The 18789-nt window shown below is 39.9% G+C and overlaps 2 protein-coding genes across 4 annotated transcripts in view; both read right to left on the reverse strand.

Annotated features, from left to right (window-relative positions):
- Nucleotides 1-18789, reverse strand: part of LOC114688538 (zinc finger protein 665-like) — a 107085-nt gene that overhangs the window by 63975 nt on the left and 24321 nt on the right.
- The window catches only part of LOC114688537 (zinc finger protein 54-like), a 35463-nt gene continuing 24489 nt past the window's right edge, over nt 7816-18789 (reverse strand). The window contains exons 2-5 of one of the 3 annotated variants that reach the window (XM_028863113.2): nt 17765-17850; nt 14791-14881; nt 12016-12142; nt 7816-9966 (exon numbers count right to left, since the gene is read on the reverse strand). In XM_028863113.2, coding sequence (XP_028718946.1) covers nt 7952-9966; nt 12016-12142; nt 14791-14820 — 2172 coding nt within the window. In that variant the 5' untranslated portion in view covers nt 14821-14881; nt 17765-17850 and the 3' untranslated portion in view covers nt 7816-7951. Of the gene's footprint in view, nt 9967-12015; nt 12143-14790; nt 16987-17764; nt 17851-18789 lie in introns of those variants that run through there. The other 2 variants (XM_037202594.1, XM_037202593.1) reach the window with 2 other exon arrangements.

Genomic DNA, 18789 nt, shown 5'->3' on the forward strand with positions numbered 1-18789 from the left:
GCCTAGACCAGAACTGCATCTAGGAGGACGCTGCACCCCGGTATCTGACCTCCACAGTGATTCTGATACTTCTAGATAAATAACAAGCAAACTAACCTCGATTTAACTACCAGCCCCCTCGGGCTACAATTTATAGAAATGATAACAGGGTAAATTCAGATGCCAGCGTCCCATCGCTAACACAAACATGACAAGCCAAAACCAAATACTGCAGTTGTGACTTGTGAGAGACACATCAGGAACTTGGATTTTGAAAAGAATTAGGTGTCTCCAGAAGTCAGTGGTCAGTCCACCGCTATCAGCCCAGGGCTAAGCACATCCCGCGCTGTACCGCTCTCACCACTAGATGGTGGTCTTGTCATTTTACTAACTCGGGAACAAGTTCTCATGCTAAAGGTGGTTTTTAGATAAAATACAGACTTTTTTTAAAAAATGCAATGGTGAATGCAGAGACGCTTGCTGTCCCACATGCAGTAAATAAGGAAGCGTCCTGTTATGTCACTCCTCTAACTTCTCCTCCGGCCTCTCTATCCTCCACCTACACTCACCAAGGGCCAACACCCTCCCCTCCCTAACACCTTTCTCTCCCACTAAAGTCAGTGGCTCTGGGAACACTGAGGTTGAGGAGGAGAGGGAATTAGAAGGGAAAGAGGAGGAAGGGCTAAGACATGCCATTCTCTAGACTCCACACAGCGGTTGTAATCAGTAGCCTACAGCAGCTGTACTGACCTGCATGGACCTCACACTAGACCACAATCAGTCTAGGAAAGGGAAAGGCTCACAGGACCCACCCTTTACCTCTCAAAAGTTGCAAATGGATGGATTGTAGGAGAAGAATCACTGCCTTTAGCTGTAGTCCTCTGCTGAGCCAACCAGACTCCAACACATAGCTCCAAACCCACAGTCTCACATTGGCCCTGGTTAATCTCAGTGGGTCCCAAGTAAAATGAACAGAGAGGAACATAGTAAAGATTTGTTGGGATTGTGGACCAGGATAGTAGAGGTAGAAGGTTAGAGTGGGCAGTTTTTGAGGTGCAGGCACACAAACACACACAGAGTGTGTGTATATACATATAGATGTGTGCGGATGTGAAATATCTAATAATAGACTTTGTTGTGGTTGGTTTTTTTGGGGGGGTACAGAGTTTCTATGTGTAACCCTGGCCATCCTGGAACCCGATTTTTTAGAGTAGATAGTGCTTGCCTTGAAGTCCCAGCGATCTGCCAGCTTCTTCTTCAGGAGTGCTGGGATTAAAGGCATGTGCCACCATCCATAGCTCAGAAGTTTTTTAAATGAATATACCAGTCTGTAGTTTCTTTTTGGCTGTATCATTATCTGGTGGTTTGTTTACTTATTTGTTTGTTTAGGGCTTTTCTGTTTAATAGCCATGACTTGTCTATTATTCACTTTGTAGACCAGGCTGGCCTTGAACTCACTGAGATCCATCTACCTTGGCCTCTGAAATGCTGGATTTAAAGGTATATGCTACCATGTTCAGCTCATTAACTGATAAAAATAACAGGTAATACTGTGAGCCACAAAGTCTTCCTTTTTTGTGTCAATTAGTATTTTAAGTATCTTTGCTGTTAGTTTTTCTCTGGATATTTTTTTTTGTTTGTTTGTTTTTTGTTTTTCGAGACAGGGTTTTTCTGTGTAGCTTTGCACCTTTTCTGGAACTCACTTTGTAGACCAGGCTGGCCTGGAACTCACAGAGATCCGCCTGCCTCTGCCTCCCGAGTGCTGGGATTAAAAGCAGGCATCACCACCACCTGGCTGGAGTTCTGATTGAATCCTGTCAGTCTGGTCATAGGGTTCTTTGAAGGGTGACATTTTATAACTGCTTTAGTCACATTGCTACTGATGTTCTGTAAACATATCTATTTTATGTTGCTTTAAATTTGGTATGTTATATTCATCTATTTCACTTAGTTTCCAATTTAGTGTAACAGAAGTCTTTGATGTCAGTTAACAAGACATCCAGTTGATCACACATTTCTATCATGTAGGCAGTGCAGTTATCTTGGCTAATTGTCAAGACATAAAGGTAGTGGCATACACCTTTAATCCCAGCACCCAGGAGGCAAAGGCAGGCAGATCTGTGTGAGTTTAAGCCTAGCCTGGCCTACAGAGTAAGTTCCAGGTCAGCAAAGGGTACACAGGAAATAGCAAAAAAATATAACAACAAAAAGTAATGTTGGGCAAGGTCATGCAAGCCTTTTAACCCAGCACTCAGAAGGGAGGGGCAAGGGGAACTCTGAGTTCAAGGCCAGCCAGCTCTACACAGTAAGTCTCTGACAGCTGGAGATAAACAGAGACATTGTCTTAAAACAACGTAAATTGTTCCCTGAGGAAGAGCTTTCATGGTACCAGAAGCATCATGCAAGCTTCCAGAGGAGGGGGCCAACAAACAGTCCTAGCCAGCTATGATGTCTACACATCACATCAACTGTCATCCTGGAACAGTAGCCCTAAGAATGTAGTAGTGGCAAGTATACCTTGGTGGTAACCAACATCTCTTTCATTGGACTTAAGATCCTCTTAATAAAATAGAAACTGTGAGTAGTACTAGAAATCTTGCTACCTACAGGTGCTGGTGAAGACAAAAATTTTAGAGGACAAGAAACAAGTACCATTTACTAAACCATCACAATCACTAGCAAATAACTGAACATTTTCCCTTATACCCACAGGTAAGCTTAATCTTCACCCCTCATCAAGGGAACTTCTCTTTTCAACAGAAACCACTACAAAAATCCACAACTAATCAAAATGCAGAGTTGTGGAGACCAGGCCCACTGGATACATCTGTAAAACACTCCTGCACCTAAGGCTCAAGTATCATTTTTGAAGAATGAGTATAAAGATTAAAAGAGGCAGAGGACCAGGGAGTTTGTTGTGAGATTGTGTCTCCTAGTGTATTAGTCAGGGTTCTCTAGTGTAACAGAACTTACAGAATGAATATATATAATGGAGATTTATTGGAATGACTTACAGGCTGCTGTCCAGCTAATCCAACAATAGTTGGCTGTAACAGAAAGTCTAAAAATCCAGTAGTTGCTTAGTCCACAAAGCTGGATGTTTCGACTGGTCTTCAGTATGCTGGAATCCCAAAGAAGTAGGCTCCAATGCCAGTGAAGGAATGGATGTGCTAGCAAGAAAAGGAGCAAACAAACAGGCAGTGAGCAAAATGATTCCTCTTTCCATGTCTTCATATAGTCTTCCAGCAGAAGGTGTGGGCCAGATCAAAGGTGTGTGTCCTTCAGACTCAAGATGTAGATTAATGGCATTTGGCTTCCAATCTCAAAGCTATAGACTAAAAGTGGATTCAGTTCCTTCAAAACAAGCAAAAATAATCTCACAGGTGTGCCCTCCATTTCTGCATTGTAGTTCATTCCAGATGTAGTCAAGTTGGCAATCAAGAATAACCATCATACCTAGCAATGCTAGAAGCTTTGTCTATAAATCTCCAACACGACCTCCCAAATGTGTGCATGCCAAAGAAGATGGGGAAAAGCCCACAATATCTCAACCCTACACAGAGAACTACAGGCAACCGGAGGATGCTGGGAGCATGAGAAATAGTCTCCCTCAGAGAAGAGCACACCAACTGGTTATTCAATACCAAATAGTCAGCACTGAAAACATGCATATAATGCCAGGCAGTGGTAGTGCACACCTTTCATCCCAGCACTCAGGAGGCAGACAGGAGGATCTCTGTGAGTTCAAGGCCAGCCTGGTCTATAGAGCGAGATCCAGGATAGGCACCAAAACTACACTGAGAAACCCTGTCTTGAAGAAAAAATAGAAAAAGAAAAATAACTAATGTTGGCATAAATATAGGGAAAAGAGGTCATACACTGCTGTGAGAATGAGAACCAGAGAATGATCTTTTGAAATTAGTCTGGATGTCACCCCAATAAATGAATAAATGAAAGAAAGGAAACTACAGTGTGACACAAAGCACTGATGTGTGACACTATTCCTATGGAAACAATGACAACATCTACGTATCACAGTTGAGGGACCAGTGACAAACCAAAGCTGGGACAAACCAAACCAAAGTTTAAGTTGGTGAACCAATGAGGTTTCTGTTTGTTTTCTTAATTAGAGCTGTTTTGTCTTCATGCATGTCTGGGTTCCATGTGTTTCCCTGGTGCTCAGTGTGGCCAGAGGAGGGCATTGGATGCTCCGGAGTTGAGGTTACAGATTGAGTGCCTATGTGAGGGTGCTGGGAATTCAAAGGGAGTCTTCTGAAAGAGCAAATGGTACTCTTAACCACTGAGTCATCTCTAAAGTCAAGTTGACCAGTGAGTTTTATTGGGCTGACATTCAAGAGTGTGGGTGAGTGGTTACTTATAGAAGCACAAAGGACTCAATTACAGCTGCATCACCTTGTGAGGGTGATGTCTAATGATGCTGGAAACAAGGGAATCACTGAAAAGCTCAAGGGAGGTTGGACATGTCTTTCAAGTCACTCATTACCTCCTCCAGGCAGCTTGTCTTGTCTGGTCCAGACAGCTTGACTGTGTCTGCTCCATCCCTTGTCTGAGCATCTTCTGTGCAGCTCAGCTTGTCTGACAGTGTCAGCAGTCCTTACTGATTATATGTGCTTGAGGCAGGACCTCCCTAGTAAATCTTGCCAGTTTCTGCAACTTCCTCAATCTTTTGTCTATTTCTTTTTTGTTTGTTTGTTTTGTTTTTGTTTTTTGAGACAGGGTTTCTCTATGAGGCTTTGTGCCTTTCCTGGAACTCACTTGGTAGCCCAGGCTGGCCTCAAACTCACAGAGATTTGCCTGGCTCTGTCTCCCGAGTGCTGGGATTAAAGGTGTGCGCCACCATTGCCTGGCTTGTGTCTACTTCTAAGCTTTGGGAGATTCCCTGTTTTACTGATTGTATCACCTCACATAGAGAACCGTTCTTTTACCTGTCTGTTAATATCCAGCGTTTTAATAAGGAGTTTTTTCCAAGATGGAGGTGTTTAATCTCAGAAAAAAACTGTAACCTCTCCTGAGCATGAACTCTAAGGACTGCCATCTTACCAGTGAGCATTTGCCCATCATGTTCATTGTTGCTTTACTGACAGTATCTAGATATGCAACCACCCCAGATGTCCATCAACTGATCATGGGTAAATTAAAATGTGATAGACATCTACAAATGTCTATTACTTAGTTGTAAATAAAAATCAGAGTGTGAAATCTAGATTTAAATGTAGGCAACAAGACAATATGATGAGTGCTGCCACTTAGTCCCCAAAGGTCAAACCTGACATGTTCTCTTCCAAATGTGGGTCATAGCTTCAAACTTTGTGTGTGTGTGTGTGTGTGTGTGTGTGTGTGTGTGTGTGTGTGTGTGTGTGTGTGTTAGTAAGACTATGTGTAGAAGTCAGGAAGCTATACATGAATCATTAGTAGGGAGATGCAAGAAGAGAGGATACATAGTAGAATATAGGCAATATGAAATTAGAGAGTGGGTATTATGGGGGCAGAATGGTTCAAGTATTTAGTGGTGTGGTAGCAAGAGTGGGAGCTGTTGAAAGGTCAACTCAAGCAAGATGTCCATGAAGAAACTACATGGGAATCTATCATTTTGCAACAGAAGTAAATAATACAATAGAGGATGGTAGAACATATGTGCTATAAATGTTAACGTGTGCTAAATGTTTAACTGGGCATGAGACAGGAAGAAAGGAGGAAGAATGGGTGAGTTAACCAAAAGGATGTATGAAGAAGCCTCATGAAATTCCATTGTCTCACAGGTTAATAGTAAACATAATTTTAAAACTTTGAGCAGATGTGTCCCACATGGGTAAATAATGCTGCTCCCAGACAACAGGGCTATTAAATGGAACTCTCTGTACCAGGAACATAATAAATAAATAAATAAATAAATAAATAAATAAATAAATAAATAGGACTTACTTGGTCAGGAAGGTCACAGAGACAACAGGGCTATTAAATGGAACTCTCTGTACCAGGAACATAATAAATAAATAAATAAATAATAAATAAATAGGACTTACTTGGTCAGGAAGGTCACAGATGCACCCCAAACAAAATAGGTCATTGCCAGTGCTCTTGTTTAGACACCCTAAATACATGGTGTTGCTGAAGACACCAAATACTTTGGTTGCAAGATAGAGAGCAATCTTGAACTTACCAGGGAACTCTCCTTCCTGGTCACCTCTCATAGGCTGCTGGCAGAGAAATGATATCAGTGGCCTTACTTACCCCTGGATCCTACATCTTACAATAGCAACCTACTGGGCAAGATTTGTGCACTTGTGCAATACTGGCATGACTGCTTATGGGCATAACCAACTTCTCTCTTGTTAGGTTTTGAGTCCTGCTCCATAGAGAGGAATTCATGCCACGGTCACAAACCAAGGCTTGGGAAGTATAGGTCCAATGGAAGAACTTATTGATGTTTTGTTCAAGATCATGTTGTTCAAGAGTCATCTAAATATTCATGTTTATAATTATCAATTTGTACTACTCTCAACCTTGGTGAAAGAAGACTCCTCTTCATGTAGGTAGACTCGTAACTGTTCAGAAAGTACTAAGAACAGACGACTGTGTAAGATCGGGGCAATTACCATTTCTTCATGGCTCAGGGTGGGTCTTATGAGTCTCCTTTATCTTCATGAGGGACTACTAACAGTTAATGGAAGCTATATAATTTTTTTTAACAGTGTGAAGTAAATACACATATTTCTTCAGTATTCAAAATGAATTTCGGCATGTCCTCAGAATTTTTTTTTTTTAAAGATTTGGTTTTTCTAAATGGGGTTTTTCTGTATAGCTCTGGTTGTCTTAGAATTTGCACTGTGGATCAGGCTGAGCTCACAGAGATCCACCAAGCCCAGAGCCCTTGTGGATTCTCTTTGTGATATGCCTGTGTTGTCATGTGTACAGTTTATCTCTTTACAGTTTCTCACCTTCTTGATATTTTAAGGTTTGACTCTAGATTTTCAAAGAAAACAAAAGATGAGACTATTAGAGCATTTTCTTGTGTTTTGTTTCATATTGAATTTGCCTTTATATTGGTAGTTTCAGCATTAGGTCAAGGATTTGTCCATTTCAATGAATTTGGTTCATGTGATTTCCAACGAACAGCAAGACATGGAGATTATATATGGTATACCTTTCTATGCTTTCTCTGAAGCATACATTTTGTGATGAACAGTACAATCAGAGGTCTTTGTTACATTGTTTTATGTTACTACATTTTGTCCTTATTTGTTTGTTTATTTATTTATTTAGAGACATGGTCTATGTACTCCTGGCAGTCCTGGAATTCACTATGTGGGCCAGGATGACCCCAGACTAACTAAGTACTGGGATTAAAGGCATTCACTACCTAGCCTGGCATTATTATGAATTCTTGAATGCTGAACAAGATAAACTGTTCTTAGGTTGTTTTGTTTGTTTTTGAGGATGGGATTTCATTATGTAATAACCTTGGCTGTCCTGTAACTAGCTATGTAGACTAGGATGGCCTCAAACTCACATGTATCCACCTGCCTCTGCCTCCCCAATGCTGGGATTAAAGGCATATGGCACCACCACCTGGCTAAGAGAAATGATTTTATTACACCTTTCCCAGTGGCTGGATAAATGGGACTGCTCTTCTGGAGGACTGGAGCTCAATTCACAACACACACACATAGGTGCTTACAGCTGTCTGGAATTCTAGCTTCAGAGACTCTTATGCCCTCTTCTGGCCCCCACAGGGAACAGGCATACATTTAGTGCACAGAAATACCTGCAGACAAAGCACCCATACACATTTACAAAAAAAAAAAGTCACATAGCTACTATTACAGATTTTAATTTAATATAAATTCTGTGATATTTTGTAAGATTTAAAACTTCATTAAGGGCTTTCACAAGTTTATGCTTCCATTATGTATACTGTTGGAATTTATAAGCAGAGAATACCAAAAAAATGCTATGTCATATTATTTACAATGTTATTTTTCTCTCCAGTGTGAACTCTCTGATGTCTTCTAAGATTTGAAAGGTGGATATAGGACATGTCACAGTCTTTGCATTTGTGAAGCTTCTCTCCAGTATGAATTTTCTGATGTGCTCTGAGATAGGAGCACCTTGTAAAAGATTTGTCACATTCCTTACAACTGTAAGGTCTCTCTCCAGTGTGAACTCTCTGATGTGTTCTAAGATTTGACTTGTGGGTAAAGGATTTGTCACATTGCAGACATTTGTAAGGTCTCTCTCCAGTATGAAGTTTCTGATGTCTTCTAAGATTTGAAACCTGATTAAAGGATTTGTCACAGTCTTTGCATTTGTAAGGTTTCTCTCCAGTATGAATTTTCTGATGTATTTTAAGACTAGAAATCCGGAGAAAGGACATGTCACAGTCTTTGCATTTGTAGAGTTTCTCTCCAGTATGGATTTTCTGATGTGCTCTAAGATATGAGCATGTAGTAAAAGATTTGTCACATTCCTGACAAGTGTAAGGTCTCTCTCCAGTATGAATTCTCTGATGTGTTCTCAGATGTGAGTTATGGGTAAAGGATTTGTCACATTCCATACATTTGTAAAGTTTCTCTCCAGTATGAATTTTCTGATGTGCTCTAAGTGTTGAGCGTGTAGTTAAAGATTTGCCACATTCCTTACATATGTAAGGTCTTTCTCCAGTATGAACTCTATGATGTGTTCTAAGATTTGATTGCTGGATGAAGGATTTGTCACATTCTCCACATTTATAAGGTTTCTCTCCAGTATGAATTTTCTGATGTTCTCTAAGAGTTGAGCACTCAGGAAAAGATTTGTCACATTCCTTACATTTGTAAGGTTTCTCTCCAGTATGAACACTCTGATGTCTTCTAAGATGTGAGCACTTGGTAAAGGATTTGTCACATTGCACACATTTGTAAGGTTTCTCCCCAGTATGAATTTTCTGATGTGTTTTAAGAGTTGAGTTCACAGTAAAGGATTTGTCACATACCTCACATTTGTAAGGCTTTTCACCAGTATGAATTCTGTAATGCCTTTTAAGATGTGATAATTCAAGGAAGGGCTTACCACATTCTTTGCATTTGTAAAAAATTTCTAGAGAATGAGTTTTCTGATGCCATCTAAGTGATGAGTAGTGCGTAAAGGATCTGTCACACTCATTGCATTTGTAAGGCTTCTCTCCACTATGGAGTCTATAATGTCTTCTAAAGTGTGAAAGCTGATGAAAGACCTTGCCACATTCTTGGCAACTACAATGTTCCTCAGCAGTATGGATTTTCTGATGTGTCCTGAAACTGGAATGGTGGGCAAAGGATTTGTTACATTCCTTACATTTGTAAGGCTTCTCTCCAGTATGTATTTTCTGATGGCTTTTAAGAGCTGAGGACTGTCGAAATGACTTTCCACATTCTTTGCATTTGTAAGGTTTCTCCCCAGTATGAAGTCTTTGATGTATTCTAAGATTTGCACACTGGTTATAGGATTTGCCACAAAGGTTGCACTTGTAGGGTTTCTTTCCAGTATGAATTCTCTGATGTACAATGAGGCGTGAGGTGGTACTGAAACATTTCCTGCATTTACCACACTGGTATGGTTTCTCTCCAATGTAGATTGGTTGTTGCAAAAGACTATATGCAGAGGCAAAATAGTCATCATCTTCTCCCTGCCTGTGCTCCTTCTTTGCAGTGTAGAGTCTCTGATCTTGAGTAAGGTTGGAACACAAACTTAAAGATTTCTCACAGTCTTTAGATTTGCAAGGGTCATCTCCAGTGTGCATGCTTTCATGTCTGTCTGGGTTCGATGAGTCAACACAGGCATCCCTGTGGTTACTGCATGTGTAGTTATTAGAGTTTTCTGTAGTTTCACTTGTTCTATAAAGTGCACATTTGGAGGACTGATGAACCATTTTGCCAAGTTCGTTACACTGACAAGACTCCTTTTCAGTCTTCACATGTGGATGGATAGGGTCACATTTGCAATAGTTCTCTGAAAATGAGTACAGTTCAGATTAGTAGGACTTGTTGCAATAAAAACTTATGATAAATGAATGTCTCTCTAAGTTCTCTCTTAAGATAAGTCAACCAGCAACTACCTAGACATTTTTCTTTCACTGTATTTCAATATATTCTCACAAAAACAGCACAACAGTCTTCAAGGGTCTGTGATATGACAGATATCTCATCCTTATTGAAAATGTCTAATGGCAAAAGATGAATCAGGAAATTGAAGAATTAGCAATTAGCTTTGGGATGGAGCTCATTGATTGATTATATTTAGAATACATGTCTCTATCTTTAAATATTTCTTCTCAGAAATTGATGAAGAGGTTCACAATGTTTGTACATGCTAAGTGATAGGCAAAGAGGAGTACTATACAGAAGACCCAATTCCTTTAAAGAATAAGTCTTACGTAAAAACATATCAGGGTTTATTTTTCTGCAGAAAAACCCATTAGATCTTCAAAAGTAATGGATGCAAAACAAGTAGACTGCCAGATACCAGAGGCTCTAGATTGTTTGAGGCAGGGCTGTCATGGACAGCTATTGCTTATTTCTATTCTCCACTGTCTGAGCTCCACACATTGCTGTGTTTCTTAACTTTCCTCATAGGGTAATTCTCAAGTCCACTATGTACATGGACTCCTGAGATTATTTTCCAGAAGGGTGTCTGTGTGTTTTCCATTAAGGATGTAATATGAAGATATGTATACAAGGAAGGCATGGGTGAGAAATCATGAGTTTTCCAGGATGGACCTAGAAATGATCATATGAGTGAGGTAACCCAGACCCAGAAAGACAGACACTGCATGTTTTCTCTCATAGGAAGTTCCTAGCTCCAAATCTTCAGATATGAATATACAACCTGGAGTAACTGCAGTAACAATAAAAGTAAAAAGAAAGTATTGTGTTGTGTGGGTGAGTCAGTTTAAAAAATAATCATACTTCATGGACTCATGTTGGACTTAACATTTGTAAAAAGATTCCAATCTGATGTCAGCACAGTCAAATAAATTTGCATTTTGTACTAGAATTGTCATCATAATTCAGCTGCATAAGACACAACATCTTCTAACATTTACAACAGACAGGATGCTTCCTGGGGCCAGGACACTACACTAAGTTAAATGATCAAGAATCCTTTCAAGCTGGAGAGATGGGTCAGTGGTTAAGAGCACCACCTGCTCTTCCAGAGGTCCTGAGTTCAACCACACGGTGGCTCACAACTATCTCTAGTGGAATCTGATGCCCTCTTCTGATATAAAGTTGTACATGCAGATAGAGCATTCATCTACATAAATAAATAATAAAATCTTTTTTTTTAAAAAAGAAGAAACCTTTCAAGTGGAACTGAACATCACAAGAACACCCTCAGCTCTTGCTTTCTATTTCACTTGAGGCTGTCACTGTTGTTCTGCTCATTCCCTAGCCCACCTTGGCTGTGGCTACCCTCTCCTCTCCACATTCCAGGGCAATCTCATTTGCTCCGGACAGATGACCAGGCCTACCTTGCACACAATAATCCATGTGTTTTCTGAGGTAGCCCATGACCCATGCTAGAATTTTTAGAAAGAAGACAGACATCTAACACAGTACTGGACTCAGTACATGAAGAGAACACAAAGTAGAGGAATGATTTCCCAATTGCTATTTCCTGTCGAATCTTCAGCATATATGTGTGTGTGTGTGTGTGTGTGTGTGTGTGTGTATGGAGAATTTTCAGTTTGCACATTTTGAGTATTTTTCACAATTAAAACCATGTCAGGTACAACGGTGGACATGGAGCTCTAATATATGGGTGTAAATATTATAGGATACTAAGTTTATGAGTGCATTGTGGAGCCAAAATGAGGGGTGCATGATACCTCTAACATAGAAAATGTTAACAAAAAATTAAATTCCATGAAAAAGTTCTTTTCTACTAACAAACTTTCCCGAGTCTCCTGCTGTTTCTAAGACAGCTTATCAGAGTTTACAATCTATAATGCCAGTACACACAAAGGATTAGTTAGGAATTTTAGAAGCAAAATGTTCTCACCCACAGAGACCAGGTTGCTGTAATTCTCCAACATGACATCAATGTACAAAGCCCTCTGAGCAGAGTCCAGGCATTCCCACTCCTCCTGGGGGAAGTCCACAGTCACATCCCTGAATGTCAACAGACCCTGAAACAAAAAAGTACAGTTTGATTATGTTTTACAGGACACAGTGCTTTCCTGGAGGGATGTAGATGAGTGAAGATATTAAAAAAAAAAGATTTCTAATATAGTCATATTGTATAGTGGATTTTTCACCTCTGTGAAAGCAGACTGACACAATAGTCTTACAAGCATACACACAAAACAACAGACATTTAATGTCTGGACACAATTATCTATCTGTTATGGATGCAGTGTTTATGTTACACAGGATCACAGCAGACATGTCTCAGAAGGGATATTCATGATGACGAAATGGGCTTTAAACGCTGTAGCTGTAGATCATGCTAAAACACTGACACAAATCAATCCTGTGTGTACTTGGGCCTTACATGACTCTAGTCTATCAGGCTCAGTTGGGATGTTTAAACTCTAGGTCCAATGCCATTCCATAAAGAGAAGGGAGTAGACGTGAAAGGTAGAATTCATGACTGGCTTTATAGGCAAAGAATTTTGGCTATAACAATAACAATGAGTATAACAGCATTTCATACTGTCAGGTAATGGACACCAGTTATGAAAAGGATATAAAGCTAAGTGTTTTTCTAGTTCTAATTATGTCATAGTTTTTTTTCTTTTTTTGTAGCAGATAAGTTCATAAAAATATATTTAATAGCTAAAATATCTTACTATTATACATCCCAGGGGCTCAGGAGAGAGAACTACTAACGGGGAGGACTATTTTCAGGAAATAGAATCTCAGCACACCGAGCTCTGTAGTCCACTTGCTTTAATTCCTCTGGCATAACATCCTATATACACAGCTTCAGTTCTGTTATCATGCCTAGTTCCCTTCTTGCCTGATTTCTCTCTATACTTATCTATTGCTCCCTCTAAGTTCTATCTTAATTCTCTCATCTTAATTCTGCCTCATCTAGGTCCTTTTCAGCTTGTTCTTACTTAGCTAGTACTTCCCCATCTGGTTCTTCCTCATCTTCCATCTCGTTCCTCTGGTACTCACTTCTAGCCCTACAATCTAGTTCTTCCCCATCTCAGTTTGTTCCTTGCAAGTTCTTAACCGTCTAGTTCTTCCATTCTCTTTTCTCTTCTCTGACTCTCCATGCCCTGGAAGTCCTGGTATATAAAGCCAGGCTTCCAGGGTCAAACAGAGGGATGATAAGAATCACATTGAGAGGCAATAATCGTTAATTATCATTTGAAACCCCAAAGGGAAGTGACCAATGGGGAAATGAATAAACTAAAGGCTAAATTCGGGTAATATCTAAGAAGAGGGATCTTATGTGCTCAACTATTAAACTCTTAAACGTGATTAGTAGAAAATGTTAAGAATCTATAAGTTGCTAGGTCAATGGGAGAAAATAAAACTGTCTTCTTTTTTCCTGTGGCTCCTATCTGTCCAAGCTATCTGCCGTTTTTTCTGCAGGGTGGGGGAAAGTGTGCTGAGTCGCTAGGCAACCTGTGTACAGCTAGATGCCTCTGGTGATAGTTAAAGGGACATCTGGAACTAGAGTTAAGGTTTGGGAAAGGAAGAAGCAAAGCTTAATTGGCACATCCACCAGGCCTTCTCAAATGGGTAGCCTGGATGCTTAACTCTGTTCTTAGAAAGTACAGAGGTATCTCTGATAAGGTACTTTCCTCCATCTGGGGATGGACCTGGCCGGATGCTGCCAATGATGATAATTACAGGGAGGCTTGAACTGGGGTTCTGGCTGAGCATAGCTGTCAGCGCAGAAGGTTATCTAAATATTCCTAGAAGTGGTTAGGTAAGGAGTTAGAGGTCTATAAAGAGAGTAATATATATATATATGAAAGGAGGGTCCAAGCTAAATTGTGTAAAGCTATCACTTAAGGTCCACCTGACCTAGGCAGTGTCTCCTTGTGGAATTTATCTTAAATCAGGAGACTTGTATGTGGACTGTTATTACTGCTAGTCCTTGAAAGTGGCCAAGGGAGATATCTGATTCCAGAGAAAGCCTTTCCTGAGGCTGTTCTCCAAATACCTGGAATGTGTATGTCCAGAGAGTGATCAGTCCACACTGTTAGCCCTTCTAAGGGAAAAGTCAATTGGAAAAACTATGAAGGCACACATGATTTTCATAACAGAAGACAGCTGATATATAACAAGCCAAGTAACACCAAAAATTCCTTGGGATTTGGCTTCCTCTAGAGGAATTCCCTGATCCCTCCAGGTAGTGACTTTGCCATAACCAGCTGAGTTCTTATGATATATTTCTGTGGCCTGCAGCAAAATATAAATATAAAATTCCATGTGAGGCTCCAGAACTTCTGTTCCCAATGACTATTCTTACTGTACATTGAGAGGGCTGGAGAGATGACTCAGGGGTTAGGAGCACTGGCTGCTCATCCAGAGGACCCAGGTTCAATTCCCAGCATGCACATGGCAACCCACAACTGTAACTTCCATTTCAAGAGATATAACACCTTCACACCAATGCACATAAAGTTAAATAAATTATTTTTAAAAAAGTACCTTGAGTTGTATAGTCTTTAGGTCTGGTTAATTTCAGTGTGTGATTTTGTTGTTTAAACACTTTTCATAGTAAAATTAAAAAAAATTATGAGAAGCAGAAAATTAAAGGCTTGCAATATCTGAATATATAACATTTCTACAAAGAGTGGACATGACCACTGACCTGGGACATGCTTACTGGAGAATCAGCCATTTCTTTCTGTTTCTCTTCTTTGAGTTTTTCTTTCAGGAACAATGAATAGATGACTTGCTGCCTTTTCATATAAAGGGTCAAAAAGAAAAAGCAAAAGTTAATACTGAAAGCTTACAGAACAATATTAAACCATATGAAAAGACCCAAGCAACAGAATACACCAGGTGTCTGGTCAATGATCCCAAAGCCGGAAGAGTACGGAACAACATTTGAAGCTTGGAGAAAAAAAAAGTCACTATCAACCATATTGTTACATCTATATTAGAACTGATAAAGACGTAAGTGTAGTTCAAGATATTTATGAAGCAAGACAATTCATTTCAACAAAGCAGGACAGCAGACAATATATCAAAGGCAAATACAGGAAAATCAGAGGGAGTATCCATGAGAACATGGGAAATAATAAATTTCATGTAAGGGATAGATAAATATAGGAAAACTGGGAAGTAATCATCCATAGGCAAGACAGTAAAGCAATAATTCTCACAGAGAAGGAAGAGGAATGTTCCCAATAATCCAACCAGCAGTAACATCAAAAGCAAAAGCACAGAGAGTAAGAACTCCATCAAAAAAATATCTAGCCACTCTCAAAATCAATATAGAAAATCCTCAATTAAATAAATCCTCAAGTTAATATAGCACATGACCCACTGCTCCACTCCTTGGCACTTGCTGAATGAATTCAATATCCCACTTCACAGATACTTGCTCAGCCGTGTTCACTGCTGCTCTACTCACAATAGCTACAAAAGGGAAACAACCTATATGTCCCTAATTGACAGACGGATAATGAAAATGGGGTTCATATACACTATGCAATATTATTCACCTGCAAAGAACATTGAAATCATGAGTTTTGCAGCTAAATGGATGGACCTAGAAAAGATCATATGAGTGAGGTTACCTGGACCCAGAAAGATAGACAATGCATTCATGTTCTCTCTCATAGGAAGTTCCTAGCTCCAAATGTTCAGATGTGAGTACACAACCTGGAGTAACTGCAGTGACCAGGAAAGTAAGAAGAGAATATTGTGGGGTGTGGGTGAGTAATAGAGACAGGAGTAATAGGGAACAAGAGATCTGAAGGGAGAAATGGAAAGACAGGGAGGGATTTAACTATGGAGAAGGGACAGATATAAACAGAAGAAGGAGGGCAAGGATTTCTAAACAGTCATAAGGAATCCAACTATTCATTAAATATTACCCATCTAGGAAAAATGCCTACAATACATGTAAATCTGACTATGCATATATACTTAGAGTGTAAATGAAAATTCCCCATCTGGCCTGATAATGCTCCCCACCAGAGCCACGGATTTTCTAAGAAAATGACCAACACCAGTGTAAGAAGCCTGTTTTGAAGCTGTTTGTCACAGCTGTCCAAGAGACTCTCAAAACATTTTAGGCTATTGCTGTTATCCGTGGTTGCCTCCTAGAGGTAGATGGTTTATATCACCAGTTCAAACCTCATGACATTTAAACTTCCCACAATAACCTTCACAGAAATAGTACAGAGAAACCTAGAATTTATGTTGACATAAATTCCCTGGGTACAGAGCAGCCCTAGGAAAATGTTTCAATGCTCAAGCTATCCCAGTGTGATTCCAGATCAGAGCAACCAATACAGCAACAGATCCAGAACATGCCCAGTAGCAATATCCAGGTGAACGTCACCAAAATACCACAAATATATGTTGCAGATTAGATACCCTCTTCAAATAGTGGCACTGGGAAAAGTATCTATCCCAATATAAAAACATGAGCCTGGGTTCAAATCTCTCCTACCATATAATGAATCATCAACCTTCATGTATGATCTAAAACAGTGAATCCTGCAGAGTAACACAAAGGTGAACACTTGAAACAAGAGCAGAACCAGACAAATAGTACTGGGTAAAATAAGAAACATCCAGGTAAATGGTAATAATTAAAAGTATGAAGAGACAGTCTATACAGCAGATACACTTAATAGCTATCTATTTATACTACAATGGATAATACAGAACCTATCAAAAACACAAAGGAAGCAAATGATAATATAATCGATAAGTAGGCAAATGGATCGAACAGACTGTGTGCAACAGCAGTTTTAAGGGCCAATATGTACATATTTAAAAGCTCTACTGTGGTGATATTTTATTTGTGATCTAACAAATAAAGCTTGCCTGAAGATCAGAGTGCAGAGCTAAGCCACTAGCTAGCCATGGAGGCCAGGCAGTAGTGGCACACACCTTTAATCCCAGCACTTGGGATCTCATGCCTTTGCTTCCAGTACTTGGGAGGCACACAAAGGAGTTTAACAGTGTGTAAATATAGTTCCTGATTTCTTATAAAACTATATTGGCGGCCGGGCGGTGGTGGCGCACGCCTTTAATCCCAGCACTCGGGAGGCAGAGGCAGGCAGATCTCTGTGAGTTCGAGGCCAGCCTGGTCTCCAAAGGGAGCTCCAGGAAAGGCGCAAAGCTACACAGAGAAACCCTGTCTCGAAAAAACAAAAAAAAAAAAAAAAAAAAAAAAAAAAACCAAAACTATATTGGCATTATTTTCAGAAATGGAGACATTAACAGTAAAAGGTACAGAAATGTGTTAGAATTTCAAAAGCTACAGGATTATGAAAACAATAAATAAACCTAGAGATATTAATTTTTGATTATTTTATAATACACTATAATCATAAAAATGAAAATCAATGAATACTGTTATGAAGACATGGGCAGCATCACTCACAAACATACTCAGTTACAATTTTACTTGCCTCTCTCGTATCAGTGCTTCTGTAGAACCTGTTTTTACACCTACTGCAGGATATCTTTCTGAGATCGTTCTCAGTGGAAATCTCCAGAATTATTTCTAGTGAAACAGAATGTGGCAAAACTGATTTCATGTCCCACTTCCACATTCACTTGATCCCCTTTCCACTCCTTCACCAATATCTTCACTATACCTGGACCCTTAGCTCCTGTCTCCTCTCTCCTTCCAGGCCACTTTGTTCTGCAGCACAGGTGAGCAGGTCTGGGTGATCAGTGAGACCTGCACATGGGAAAGAGATTGTTCAGGAAGCACCTGGATTTCTTACACAGTATTGTGCTGAGTAAAGAGAAAAAAAAAAAATACAGGATTATACAAGTAATTCCTCAATTGTCATGCAGGGTCAGAATACTGATAATATTTAGAAAGCATTTTCAGTTAGTAGAGTAACTTGAATGCCACTTCCAATCACAGTTCAGTCAAATCTCAGGGACAGAAATGGAACTGAATGATTGGGATGAGAATATCATACACTACTGACACTCTGAATTTATAACAGACCCAATATGATAGAAGCCTTACACCTCTCAAACGGACACACACTTGCAGAGCAATTTGCCAAGAAACCCTAAGGAGGAGCAAGGAAGACTGCAGGCAAGCTGTTCTCACCCACAGAAACCAGACTGCTGCAATTCTGCAAAATTGTATCTGTACAAAACCCTCTGAGCAGGGTCCAGGCATTGCCCCTCCTCCTGGGAGAAGTCCACAGTCACACCGCTGGCTGTCAACAGACCACAAAATGAAACACTACAGTTTGAACACTGGGGAGACAGATGTGGGTGGAACGGGGTAAGTTTGAGTCCAGCCTGGACTACAAAGTGAGTTTTGATCCAGAGAGAGCAACACAATGAATTCAGGACTCAAACACAGCAAACACAAGAACCAAAAATAACAGTTTGGTCATGTGTCCGTGGACAGAGTGCTTTTCTTTAACCAAGGAGAGAAAAGATTCCTCTAGACATTTTTTTCTTATGTAGATAAGTTATTGTAATTATTCAAAAGCTGCTTTCTAACATTATCCTATACTATAATACCTTTCCATTTCTTTTTACTTTTTTTTTTCTCCCTGAGACAGAGTTTCACTGTGTAGATCCAGCTCTCCTTAAACTTGCTCTGTAGGCCAGGCTGACAAGGAACTCCCAGATCCACCTGCCTCTGCCT

This window comes from Peromyscus leucopus, chromosome 1 (genome assembly GCF_004664715.2).
Source record: "Peromyscus leucopus breed LL Stock chromosome 1, UCI_PerLeu_2.1, whole genome shotgun sequence".
NCBI lineage: Eukaryota > Metazoa > Chordata > Mammalia > Rodentia > Cricetidae > Peromyscus > Peromyscus leucopus.